Genomic DNA, 12,275 nt, shown 5'->3' on the forward strand with positions numbered 1-12,275 from the left:
TTTTTTCCAGCAATCTCCCAAATTGCTTAAAATAGTCTCAGAAAACTTTATTCACGCTTTGTTGTTTTTTTTTGGTCTTTTTCTCAAAATTTCCCGTTGGGTGCCCCTGTAGTTTTCAGCTGCTCTAATACACCATGAAAGTAAAATCTCAGTAGGATCGATAGTTTTGTAGTTTGAATTTGAGTAACGTCATATGAAAACCAACAATATCTATTTTTAAGCTTATCTATTTATTTATGTATTATTTGTATTTATAATTATTTATATTAGAATATATTTTTAGATGTTAATTCAGTTATAGTGTAAAGTAGATAGCAGGTCCGCATCAGCAATCGCTGCCATTTATTCAACCCGCTTTATCAAATAAAGGATGTGTGTATGTTAAATGTAGGAATGTATGTAATTCTTGGTGGGGGTGTGCCGCCTAGTTCTCTAAATCCTGACCCTATTTCAGACCAAAAATATCATTTTTCAGACTCGTTTTCAGACATAACTCTCAAGGAATTTATCCCATCATTTACACTTAGATTAGAACAGCAACAAAGAAAATACTTTAAATCCATCTCGAATTTGTATATTTCTCTTTTTTTAATACTCATTTGGAATTGAAACGATAAATACTTTCATACACGCCCCTAGCCGGTCAGTCCTCAAAAACCATACCTGATTCCATCCTCGGAGACCCAGGGGCAGTCGGTCGAGCTCGGAGAAAGGGGGGGCGAAAGTTTTCAAGCACAGGCGGAAAAGCCCCTGTGTACCGACTCTCACCGAACCATTTTCAAACGGTCAAGCGAATGCTGGCTCCTTCCTGGGCCAAAAATTGAGGGTCCTGAAGGGGGGGTACCAGTCCCATTTCCCAGCCCATTTTTTTTTTCGAAATCCCACTTCCCAGTGCTCAAATCCCATTCCCACTAGCAGAATTTGGAAAAAATCCCAGTGTTTTACATAACACCTCTTTTCGCTTTGCATCTGCAAAATTACGGCTTCTAAATACGACCCAACAAAGACCCAAAAATTCACAAGGATTTACAAAGATGTTCTGAAGATAACAAGATCATTTCAGACAGTAATAAAACTTTCAAGTAGCGAGTCTCTAGCGATTAGTCCCTGCCACTTCACATTCCTGCCATTCCTGCCTGCAGGAAATCTGCCATCCGACTTGTAAGTGTTCTTACTCTTCCCAGTCTAGTCGGACGGATCATGTTCATTGTTTCAAGAGCGCTGTCTACCTCTTCTTCAGAGTCACTGTCACCGTCACTCACACTAAAGCTGTCTACCCGTTCGTTGTTGGGAGACTCTATTTTTCTTCATCTGAGTTGTTGAACAATCCAATGGTAAATTCAATTTGCAGCTTTCTGTGTGTATAACTACATTTTTAGTTCAAAAGTACTTAATTTCTACGACAACAGTGCGAGTCGTCAATTCTGCTCCCGCCGTAGCTCCCGCCATGTTGTTTGTATCATACACATGCCATGTAGACTTTTGGTTTTACACGTACCGCTGTACACAAACATCGTTGACCGCAAATCGGGGCCATTCGGGGGAAACCTAGATAAAAATGCTAAAAATTGACTAGAAAAAGGTGCATTAGCAATTTTCTGACGTTTCTTAACTCCAGGAAATAAGTGATGCCTCGACTGGTCATGGTTCCAAACTATTTATGCCATTCCCATTTTTGACATTTTATTCCCATTCCCAGTGACCAAATCCCAGTCCCAGTGGCTTAAATCCCCTTTTCCCAGGGCAAAAACCGGCCAATCCCAGTTCCCATTTTACCCCTTCAGGACCCTTATATTATTGAGCCGATAGGGGGAAAAGCATCTCCTGAGTTCTTTCCGTGAGTGCTTACACGACGGCTATTGACTTGATCACGGCTTGTCTGGCTCATGCACCGAAGAAATGCACGTAGTCAGGAAACTTTCAGTTTGATATAAACTCTCCATTTCAATATGCTGTCTACCCAAAAACTAAATACGCTTTTCCAAAAATACATGCTTGAGCTTACACGACAGGTATTCACGCTTGCATCGATCACGCCTTCGTACTAAATACTGGGGAGTTTAAGATGCCACGACAGCTGACAGCCACGAAAACGTCGCATGAAAAGGGAATTCAAACTTTTTCAGTCTCTGTCGTGATTATTCCAACTCGCTTACTTTGTCAAATGTAAGCGTACTCTTCCTGAGCTGAATTCAGCTGTGAATTTCTATAAACCATATCCAAGTTCATAAAGATAGAGAAAATTTTGTCCTTGCTTGTTTACGTCCTTCACAAAACGTGAAATTAGACATTTTCACGTGGTAGTCGTGCAGTGACGGCAAAGAAATGTACAAAAAAGCGTGATGCATGTGCAAAGTTGTTGTTTTGCCTTGTCAAGCTATTGACTTTTTTACTTTCTCGTCGCCGCTGCATCTTAAACTTCCTATTATCTACGATACATTGTGATCCGTCAGAAACAGAATTTTCTCAGTGCAAATTGAATTGCCCCTGCTGCTGATATCATCCCAAACGGTTTTCGACTCTTCCGGTAGTTCCTTCGTTTCTGGTTAGGATAGCTAAGTGAACGAACCCGGGGCAACTGTCGCGAGATAACAGCCGTCTTGTACGAACTCACGAAAAGAACTCAGGAGAAACTGTTCGCCGATTGGGCACAATAATACAAACCATTTTTTGTGCCCAATCAGGACGCAGCATTCGCTTCACCTTTTGGAAATGGTCCGGTGAGAGTCGGCACCCAGGGGCTCTTCCGCCCTTGCTTGAAAACTTTCGTCGCGCCTTTTCTCCTAGCCCGACTGACTGCCTCGCTTTGTTTATCAAAAATCTACATTACAAGGAAAAACGTCACAACAATTGACTCCAGAAAGCAGCAGTGTGTTATAACTATTGTTTTGGACTAAAACAACAATAATGCTTTAATAGTAAATCACTCAATCTGCACATATAGCCAGGATGCTATATAGTATTCACTGAGCGTGATTGAGGTCATTATTCACATCTTCAACTGAAAATTATTTTCCCCATTCTGAAAGCGGAAAAGATAACAACTTGAACATTAATGCTTGAGAAGTGGGCACAAACAGAAAACTTCAAAAACGCGGGGTTTCAGCGGTAAAAGTTCCTATATCGTTCTTGTTTTGCATATAGGTGCATTCAATCAGACAGTCAGACAGACTGTCGCTTTCCACCTCTACTTAAAGTGCGCTCTCGGTTTTCCTATGTACAGTACAAGTTGCCTGGAATTTGGCTTGAAGTTGAACATGATTTGAACGCTTTTTATTCAAGTAATTTATTCTTTCTATTCATATATGTTACCATCCTTGCACCAGTAGCGTTAAGGTCCGCCCTTCGATATATAAACCTCATACAAACATTAGCCCTAAGAATTGGCCATTTCTGAGACGCGTCAAACCTCTGTTTTAAAGTGAGTGCGAAACCATTCATATGAAAATGGTTTTTTTATTCTCATGCAAGTAAAACTCACTTTCATTCGAAAGTGAGAGTTTTCCGAACACGGAAATGGCATATTTTAACGTGTTTGTGTTTTCCTCTCGCAAGATTCCCTGGGTACCAGTCTCATTGAAACTTTTAATCCAGACTCCATTTATCCGCCATCCGACGTTGTTTATCAGATCAATACTCAGTTCAACACTCCAGAGGAACGTTTAAACGTCGATAAGCAATATGTTTAACGTCAACTAACTTGCATTGCTTAATTTCCTTTCTTCGGTAGATGCTACTAACAGCCATTTTCGTGCTTCTTAAAGCATGCACCGAGGCAAGCAGTGCATTAAATGGCAGCAATGATTTATCCTTTCAGGTAATATCCCCGACGATAATTAAATGGCTACAAACAAGAAAAAATAAAAGATTTCTTGCTGTTGTTGTAAAAACGACAAAAAAAAACATTTCTATCGCTTTAAAACTCCAATTGCAGAAAAAAACCCAGAAAAAAACCACTGCTGAGAGCCCAAAAAAAGCGCAAAGAATAGGGGACGTTTCCTCGATTGGTGTGGTCTACCTTGCTTACATCATTCAGATCATGGACTGGGCAGGTTACTGCAAGCTCATAAAATGACCGATAGCGGCTTCGATAGGGGTACCAAGGGCTGTTTACAGGAGAGCCTTGCGACGTATGCCCAAATTTTCAAATTTTTGTTCCGGAAAGTTTGCCAGTTTTCATTCAACTTTGTTCCCGGCCGGAATTTCTAGAAATTTCATTTGAACGCTTCGCTTTTCGGAATTCAAAAGTTTCCAGAATTTCAGGAAACGTTTCTGGGAAATTTCTGTTCCATTTGATGCTGTTTCCAAATTTTCTAAAGTTTTGGTTGAATGGAAAACACCCCTGTTTTTCCGGACGGAATATTCCAAATAACGGAAATTTGTGTTCCATTTCTTCAGAGCCTTCTTTGATATCAATTTCAGGCCTTCGTGATCGTTTTTCGGTAAATGGTACTGATTTGAACAAAATAACGGTAAAATTAATTCCGAGGCAAAATTTACCAGTCCTGAATTTTGGGTACCATTTGCCCAAATCATGGACCGATCGGTTTGCCCATGCATGTAAGTGGTAAACAACTAGGAGGTCAGAATCTTCGGTCAGTTATTGTGTTGTCATTGTTATTAACCTAATAGTATTCTTATTCTAAATTTGACGTTGAACATCATATAATGGATATGTTAACTTGAGAGAAGGCTTCTATTGGATCATTCACGGCCCACGGAAATCCGAGCCAAGCTGTTAACTTGCAATGTGAAGAGGACAAGTCCCTTTTACGTAGTGAAAAAGAATTATTTTTGTTTTCAGGAGTCCAAAGTGAATATCAGGTGGCAAGATCATGTTCTATTAATGGAAGAACGCGGTAAGTTTCCGTCATAATTTCTTTACGCAACTTAGTAGAGTATTGTTCTTTTAAAAACGGAATAAAGTGTTGTTGTTGTTGTATTCATATATAGAGAACAGACAACATAAACGCAAAGAGGCTATCCACGTCAGTAGAAACAGACTGTAATGAACAGAGAAACGACATCAGTAAGTTCGTCTGGTCTGTTAGGTCTTCAGCAGGGCGGATAAAGGTTGGGCGGTGAAACGAGCGCTCCGCTCTTCATTTAATGTGTGATGCGGAGTAGGACTGGCACGAGCGCTCCTTCCGCGCTTCCGGTGCGCTTGAAGGCCGGCGAAATTTTCGTTTTTGCAAACCGGAAATCCTATTTTCTTTCTGTAATTTCAGGCTACAATGTTAAATAGATAAATTCGTTTCATAATATTATCAATAAACAGTTTCATATGTTTGTATCTGTGTGCCTATAAGTCAAACTTGTTGGTCGTATAATGCCAAAATTTGAGTTTAATTTGAAAGTGTTGAATACCTCCTCCTTCCACTAAATATCACCTAATCGTCTTTGACCGTTTCGTTTGCAAAAGCTTAACACTTCTTAACCTCAATTTTTACATATGTTAAAGGGGGATAAATTTTGTATAACATAACAAAAAATTAGATTGATATATATTGATATAGTGGCGTTGTACTTCTTCAAACTTTGCTTCTCGGGTGCAACGCGCCATGGCGATTCGCGCAATGCGTTGCAAATCCGGCAACCGCATGTAAACAAAATTTATTGAGGTTAGTTGTAAGGTTTTTCCTCCGTTTTTCTCTCTAAAACAAAACAAGGTAAACAGTGAAAACTGAGGGGAAACTAATTTTGAAGTTTCGAAGAAAAAGAAAGACGTATGAGATGTTTTTTTCAAAATTAAAAAGAAGGATGATGGTGATTGAAATTAGCATAATTTCACCTTGCGCGAGCTGCACGCATTCAGCAAAATACACGTCATCTAGTTATGAAACACGATCTGCTGTCTTTCAGTTTTGCCATGGATGACATTTTCCTTCGTGTTTTAGACAGTACTTAGCTGTTTTTGTTTTGGAATAACATCGACATTGGCGAGTAGCAAAACGAAAATATAATTCAGTGGTTGAGTCATGGAAGTAATAAAAGAAACCCTTTGAAAAAGATGTTTGTCTACTCCAATTCAACTAAACCTCCCGCAAAAAATAGCAATATTTGCCTCTCGGGGACAGCGTACCAGCACAAAGGAACGAGGAAGAAGTGCAAGAAAACAAATCAAGCTGCCATAATTCAGCGACAGTGTTTCATGTACAAACCACATCGCAAGCCCTGACCGAAGTCGAAAGCAAGCGACATTTCTAAGCAGAGTCCCAGTCCACTGCATCACACCTTTTTGCTCGGACGCGCTCGTTTCACCGCCCTACCTTTATCCGCCCTGGTCTTCAGTATCACGCGTTCGTGATTTGCAAGATCTTCAAATATGACATACAAAAACCTTTTGCTAGGGTTTGACTCTACCTGGAACTACCCAGAAATTAGTATAGGTAATAGCATTATTTGTAGTGATATTTGGCATAAATACCACGAGTGATATTTTAAAATTGGTATACGTAATTTCACGAGCCGTTAGACGAGTGAAATTTGAGACAATTTTGAAATATCACCAGTGGTATTCATGTCAAATATCAAGTACAAATCATGCTATTATATGTTTATACTAGTACCCGCAAAAGGTTTGTAATTTTCACATGTAGGTATTTAAAATTAAGCTGAAATACCACTGCTCTAAGCCAATCAAATTGCAGAAATTTTTCATGTACTAGTATAAAAGCTGGAATAGGCTTTTTCCTATGTCTTCTATCCCACAATGAGCAAACGTATCAGAATCACTCCGTGCAAACGCAACAAAACTATTTACTTCGCTGTCATTTTATTGTATTGCAGGTGGAAAGAAATGCAAATACAAAGGTGTGTCGTACACGAGAGGGCAAACCATTTTAAAACCCAGAGCACCAAATTACGATCGGTGTGAAAATTGCACGTGCGTCAGTAGAGGAAGGTTTAGAAAGTGTAAGACGGTTGACTACTGCGATGCCATTTTGGCCTGCGACAAAGAGGATTACGTTTTTCCTGAAGATGACTGCTGTCCTGTTTGTAAAAAAACAGGTGAGCAACCCAGGAAACCATTCTTTTTTGAACCCACAAATGAAACATCTAGGCTTAAGAAAGAGAAGATTTTATACTTCCAAATACTCTATGGAATTTGCAATATAGTTGAGGAAATATACGCGTGGTAGTAGAGACCCCTATTTTAACGCAAGATCGTCAAAATCGAGTGTTTATTCTGTGCGATTGCTCACTGAGGGGCGAGCATCGCGGCTTAGCTCGGCTTATAGCGGCCGGCAGCCCAACCCGCTCTAAGCATCCTGTCTTTTACGTTCTACTGCAGTCTGTGTAAAATTGAGGCTTTGATCAAGAATTCCCTTTCGCGCCAAGCAAAGTTATCAGAAAAGTTGTGCATGCAGGCTTGGTCTAGTTTTTATTAAAGTTATCCTTAAATTAAGAATCCAAGGGTTTAGTTTATAAAAAAATATGGTGTCGCGTCGTTGGAGGAGTGAAACCCCTAAAATATGGTTTTCTCAACTGAATTAATGACCGCGTTAATTTACAACCACCGTAATGTTGAAAACCATGACGTTTCAAACACTAGCCCTTCGTCAGAGTGGATGTATTCATTTTGAATCCATTGGCTCTTTCGAAGAGTTAGATCTCGGAACGACACATTTGCAATGTTCTTTTTTTACAATAACTGACAGATTTCTCGAGCGCTGAATTAGTCGAGAGCTATGTTCTATAAGGGTACAGACCATTGAAATGACGTCATGGTGGCGCAATTTCTTTTTCTCTCTCTCTCGCGCGCGATTTTCTGAGAAACTTGTTGTTGCTTTGTTAACTAGTCTTGTTAATTGGACAATACCCCACGTTCGATAATATCAAAATTCTAAAACTACTCCTAGGCTTTGGGGACAAAATGGCAAATTTTTCACGACTCCATTGTCTAGCAATTCCCATAAGAGGCTTATGACACAGAAAATAAGGAAATAATACTTTAATTATCCTCTCCCCTTATGGGGCTTTTCAGGGGTAATGCATGAAACAAGTTTAACATAACATGGTTAAAAATCCCATCTGGTAGGAGGCAAACCAGTTGGTTATTTTACAAACGTGGCTGAGGATTTGAACTCGGGACTACCAAGAACAAATCCAGCTAGTGGTCAGGGCTGGACTTGAACTCAAAAATGAATGATAATGAATTTTGTTAACTGTAATTAAATGCGTCATCTTGAAAATAATGGTATATCTTGACTTTTTAACTCCGAGTTGGTGAAGTTAATACACCATTATTTTCACGATGATGTTTCATCTGAGTTGAAACGGCTAAATTTTTGCTCTTGCCTTGAGGAATGAAGTACTATTTATTAGCAAAGGTAAAAAAGGGTTTAAAGGTAGGCACCTCATTCAGTTGGGATAGTTTGGAACGCTAGTACTTCGTCCTATTTCGAACTCATTATGTTTGATTAAGTTTTCACACTGAAACTGCGCTTTATTGCTGAAGCTTACACTGGTTTTAAAGAACCATCTTTAAAATTTTACTTGCGGCAGTCGTTGGTTGTGAACCGACAAATCAGTTCCCCCTCAGCTTTTGTTTGAAGGGCGGTTGATTGCTTGATCATCTTTTTATTTAAGCAAACGTATTTACACTCCATGTAGTGTGAATAATATGTGTGATATATTCCTTACTTTTCTCATTGTTAATTATCGACAGACTGCGGAGACCTAGAAGAAGGTCAGCAATGGCAAAAGATCACAGAAATTAAGGGAGAAAACCCTTTAAGAGGCATATGCACTATCTGTGAATGTAAATACCAGGTTCAACGCTGTTCCGACAATGAATTTATATGCCGCAATATACCTGACTGCTTGGAGACGGAGATGAAACCAGGATTCTGCTGTCCACAATGCAGTATGTATTCACTGAGAATGTAGTAAGACAGGGGTGAGATGTCCCTTCCTTCCTTTCCCTTCCACCCCTCATCCCTTAGAGGTATAAATAGACCCATCCTGCACTCCTGTAAACAAAGGCACCGGCTCAAGGCACAAATGATCCACTTAAGTCTCGACCTCGTGTTATTAGGGAGCTTTAGCAACGACGACGGCGACGGCAGCGAGGACGTCAAAAAAGCAATAGGTCTATTACGCAAAACAACAAGTTTGCACGTGCATCACGCTTTTCTGTACATTTCTTTACCGTCCTTGCACGTCTACGACGTGAAAATGCCTAATTGCAAGTTTTATGGATGACGTAAACAAGCTACGACGAATCTCTTTTTCTGTCTCTAAACTTGAGTGCGGTCCTCTAGAAATCAACTCCAGGGAAATTTGCCTACACTTGCCATTTTCAAGAAACTGGAATAAACGCGACAAAGTTTGAAAAAAAGGGAATTCATTTTAAAACTGACGTTTTCACTGCCGTTGCCGTCGTCGATGCTAAAGCTCCCTATTTTAGGTGAGACGGATGACAAGTGCTATTTGGAGAATATCTGTCTGACTAAACTTTTGATCCTGAATTTGCTGGGGAACATCAAATGACGACGGGAACTGAACATCGATCGAGGTTAAAGCGTGTTTTTAAAGTAAGGACAATTTCAATAAGTAATGAAATAGCTATGGATTCGGCTCTCATGAGAGAATTTAGCAGATCGACCGAAATCACCCGGTGAGCAGAACTTCCTTTTAACCTTCTTGAGTGGGGAGAAAAAATGGGGGCTCTGTCTGAATCACATCCAGTCTTCAAGGCGCCGAAGCCAGGACTTCTGCAGCTTCTGGACTAGTTAATCTTGTTTTTTATCGTCAAACTGGTTTTCCGAGTGCGAAAATATTAATCCGTTCCGCAACAACTAAGCTCGCGGTAGCAAGCCCAAGGCTATTAGGCCTGGGTCCTAGCAACAAGCAGGACATGCTCAACAAAGTCGGATCTGATTCGATTCATGGAGTGTCATTCTCGAGACACCAAAATTGAGCAAGTAAAGGAAAAGCATTGCTAGCAGAGTGGACAGAGATCTACATAATTCTTCAGATTATACCCAACCTCACTCAATAATTGCTAATTATTTTGTAGGTCGAGGTGTGGTATGTCGGTAGAGTGGTGAAGGGTTTGAATGATTTCTAAACAGGCCCTTCATTCTGATTTTCCTTTATCCACCCATGCTTTTGTTTCAGAAACATGGGCCAAACCCACGACTGAACCCTTGTTGACCATATCATTGGAACCGGATAGAGGAAGGAGCGAAAACAGTGATGGTCAACCTCAAAATTAAAGCGGTATTTTCACTCTTTTGGCTCCTATTAGTGATTTCACCAGGATATTTTTTGGCCTACCAATGTCTACAGCAAGGCTGTGCCATGTAGTAGTGAATCCCAGTTGAATTGACATTAATCATTTGTTTGTAAATCAAACGATCTTACTAATTCAAGGGAAGCACAATGTAACTTACTCTGAGAATTCTCGGTCGTTTTGTGGTATTAAGTACCACCTATTAAAGTACTAGTCAATTTGTAAAGTTAACCTTACAATACCAGGTATCATTGCTTCAGTTCGTTTAGAATATATCTAAATAATAGCTTTTGTCCCAAAAGAAGTATTGGCATTACTCTTCTCAATTTACTTTACGCAAAAAAACTATCATCTACGACCTTTTTGTTAACTTTTTTATTATTATTTTTTTAAATTAAGTGTCTCTGCACCTTTGATGAATTCATTAGCTTTAACTTTCCTAATCGAGAGGTGAGGGAATATTTCTTTCGGTTTTGAGGATATGGACAAGAATAATAAAAGCTTATTTAAAAAAAATATCCTCAGCCTCGTGGCCCCGGAGTATGCAAAATCAGGAATGTAGCTTAAAAGTGTTTCAGGTCAATTCGCTACAAGATGAGTATGTTTCATATGGGTCAGTCGAAACACAGTTTTAGTTTCAATGAGTGACAGTGGCGTGAGTTATTAATTTTATTTTTCCTTTGTCTTACTTAACAGGTGAAGTTTATTGTATTGAAAACAAGTACTGATCCTGCTGATCTCATTCATAAGCTAAGCAATAATTTTAAGAAGTTAATCTATTCAAAACAGACCTACTCAGTTAGACTGTCTTCCTGTATGAAGGAAAGTCGATAAATTCCTCTGTCTGCACTCCGTTGATTTTCAACTTTGCGTTTGGTGTGTAACTTCTCTCCGTTTCGACAAGCCCGTTGTTAACTGAGAGCACTGAATAATTTAAAAGATATACACTAGAGATTTATAAAGTGAACTGAACTGAACTGATAATATGAACCTACGAGAGACGCTACGAATGTAAAGCCGCACTACTATCATGTTTTTCTGAATAAGTTTTAATTTCTTGTCGGCGTAAATGGTCTGAGGGTCAGGGGAGAGCTCCCACAAATAATGGCTGAAGAACTCGTCGAAAAAATAATAACCCTAAAAGGCGCCCTGCGCTAAAAACTCACTCCTCATCGATCTGTGAGAAGAAATCGACGGACGTGTTGGAATTTCCCGCGCGTGAAAGTAAGCTAAGTTGTACAACGCTTTTGCCGCTCAAGGTAGAAACTATTAGAGTTAACGGTAGTTCAAATCGATATGTACTGATTTCGAATAAAGGTAGATTTTCTCTTTTTAGATGTTGACATCTAAAGCTGTCTTAAATATTTCTTTGCGCACAACCCTAGGGGATACCTATATGGGTATGAATATTGGCTTAAAGTCTTGAACACCCTAAGTGGGAGCAAAATCAGTAATTTATTTACACACCTACGAGTGGCCTGAGAAAATAGCCGACATTTCGCAACGCCACCAAATGGTTTCCTTGGGAAATGACGTCTGGGAAACGCCTGCAAAAATCCCATACTGATGATGTTTCACTACCCAGATCTGGGTACTGCTTCTGATTGGCTGAAGCAAATAGCACTAGCCAAAATGATACCACGCACTGTTCGAGACGACGCCTCGCCACGGGCCACATGATCATTCCTTTATTTTCAATCTGAATTTGAAGAAAGACACCTTCAGAAAATAGAACAGTATGATAGTTCCCGTGGCGTGTAATACCCTACCCGTAGCGTAGTGGCAAGAATCTGTAAAAGATTTTGATTACGCTGTCTAAATGGTCCATATTAAAGACCATTCGCTGGATTTGCTCTGCACAGCTGTCACTGCGCATGGCAAAATGGTGGCTTTGAAAATGATCTGCGAAAACATAATTGATATAAGAAACGTCAACAGAATTTCGATGACTTTTTTTTTTATTCTGGTAGAGACGAGTCTCAATATTGTTAGAATGTTGCGGCGTTCATTTTATTCACCAGCCCCTTACTAAGTG

The 12,275-nt window shown here is 39.7% G+C and overlaps 1 protein-coding gene across 1 annotated transcript; it reads left to right on the forward strand.

The window, feature by feature from the left end:
• The first annotated feature begins 6,325 nt into the window (after positions 1-6,325).
• Positions 6,326-11,527, forward strand: LOC140931539 (protein kinase C-binding protein NELL1-like). Its single transcript, XM_073381346.1, has 5 exons — positions 6,326-6,389; positions 6,790-7,011; positions 8,672-8,869; positions 10,126-10,227; positions 10,937-11,527. The coding sequence occupies exons 1-4, from the start codon at positions 6,326-6,328 to the stop codon at positions 10,221-10,223; spliced, it is 582 nt and encodes a 193-aa protein (XP_073237447.1). The 3' UTR covers positions 10,224-10,227; positions 10,937-11,527.
• Positions 11,528-12,275: the final 748 nt, after the last annotated feature.

The sequence above is a fragment of the Porites lutea genome, chromosome 3, assembly GCF_958299795.1.
Source record: "Porites lutea chromosome 3, jaPorLute2.1, whole genome shotgun sequence".
NCBI lineage: Eukaryota > Metazoa > Cnidaria > Anthozoa > Scleractinia > Poritidae > Porites > Porites lutea.

Bases quoted from the DNA above. Each gene is read 5' to 3' on its own strand.
- LOC140931539 (XM_073381346.1), top strand. From the start codon at position 6,326: ATGACATACAAAAACCTTTTGCTAGGGTTTGACTCTACCTGGAACTAC. The intron at 6,390-6,789 runs GTAATAGCATTA...ATTGTATTGCAG, and splicing joins CTACCCAGAAATTAGTATAG to GTGGAAAGAAATGCAAATAC. The intron at 7,012-8,671 runs GTGAGCAACCCA...AATTATCGACAG, and splicing joins TCCTGTTTGTAAAAAAACAG to ACTGCGGAGACCTAGAAGAA.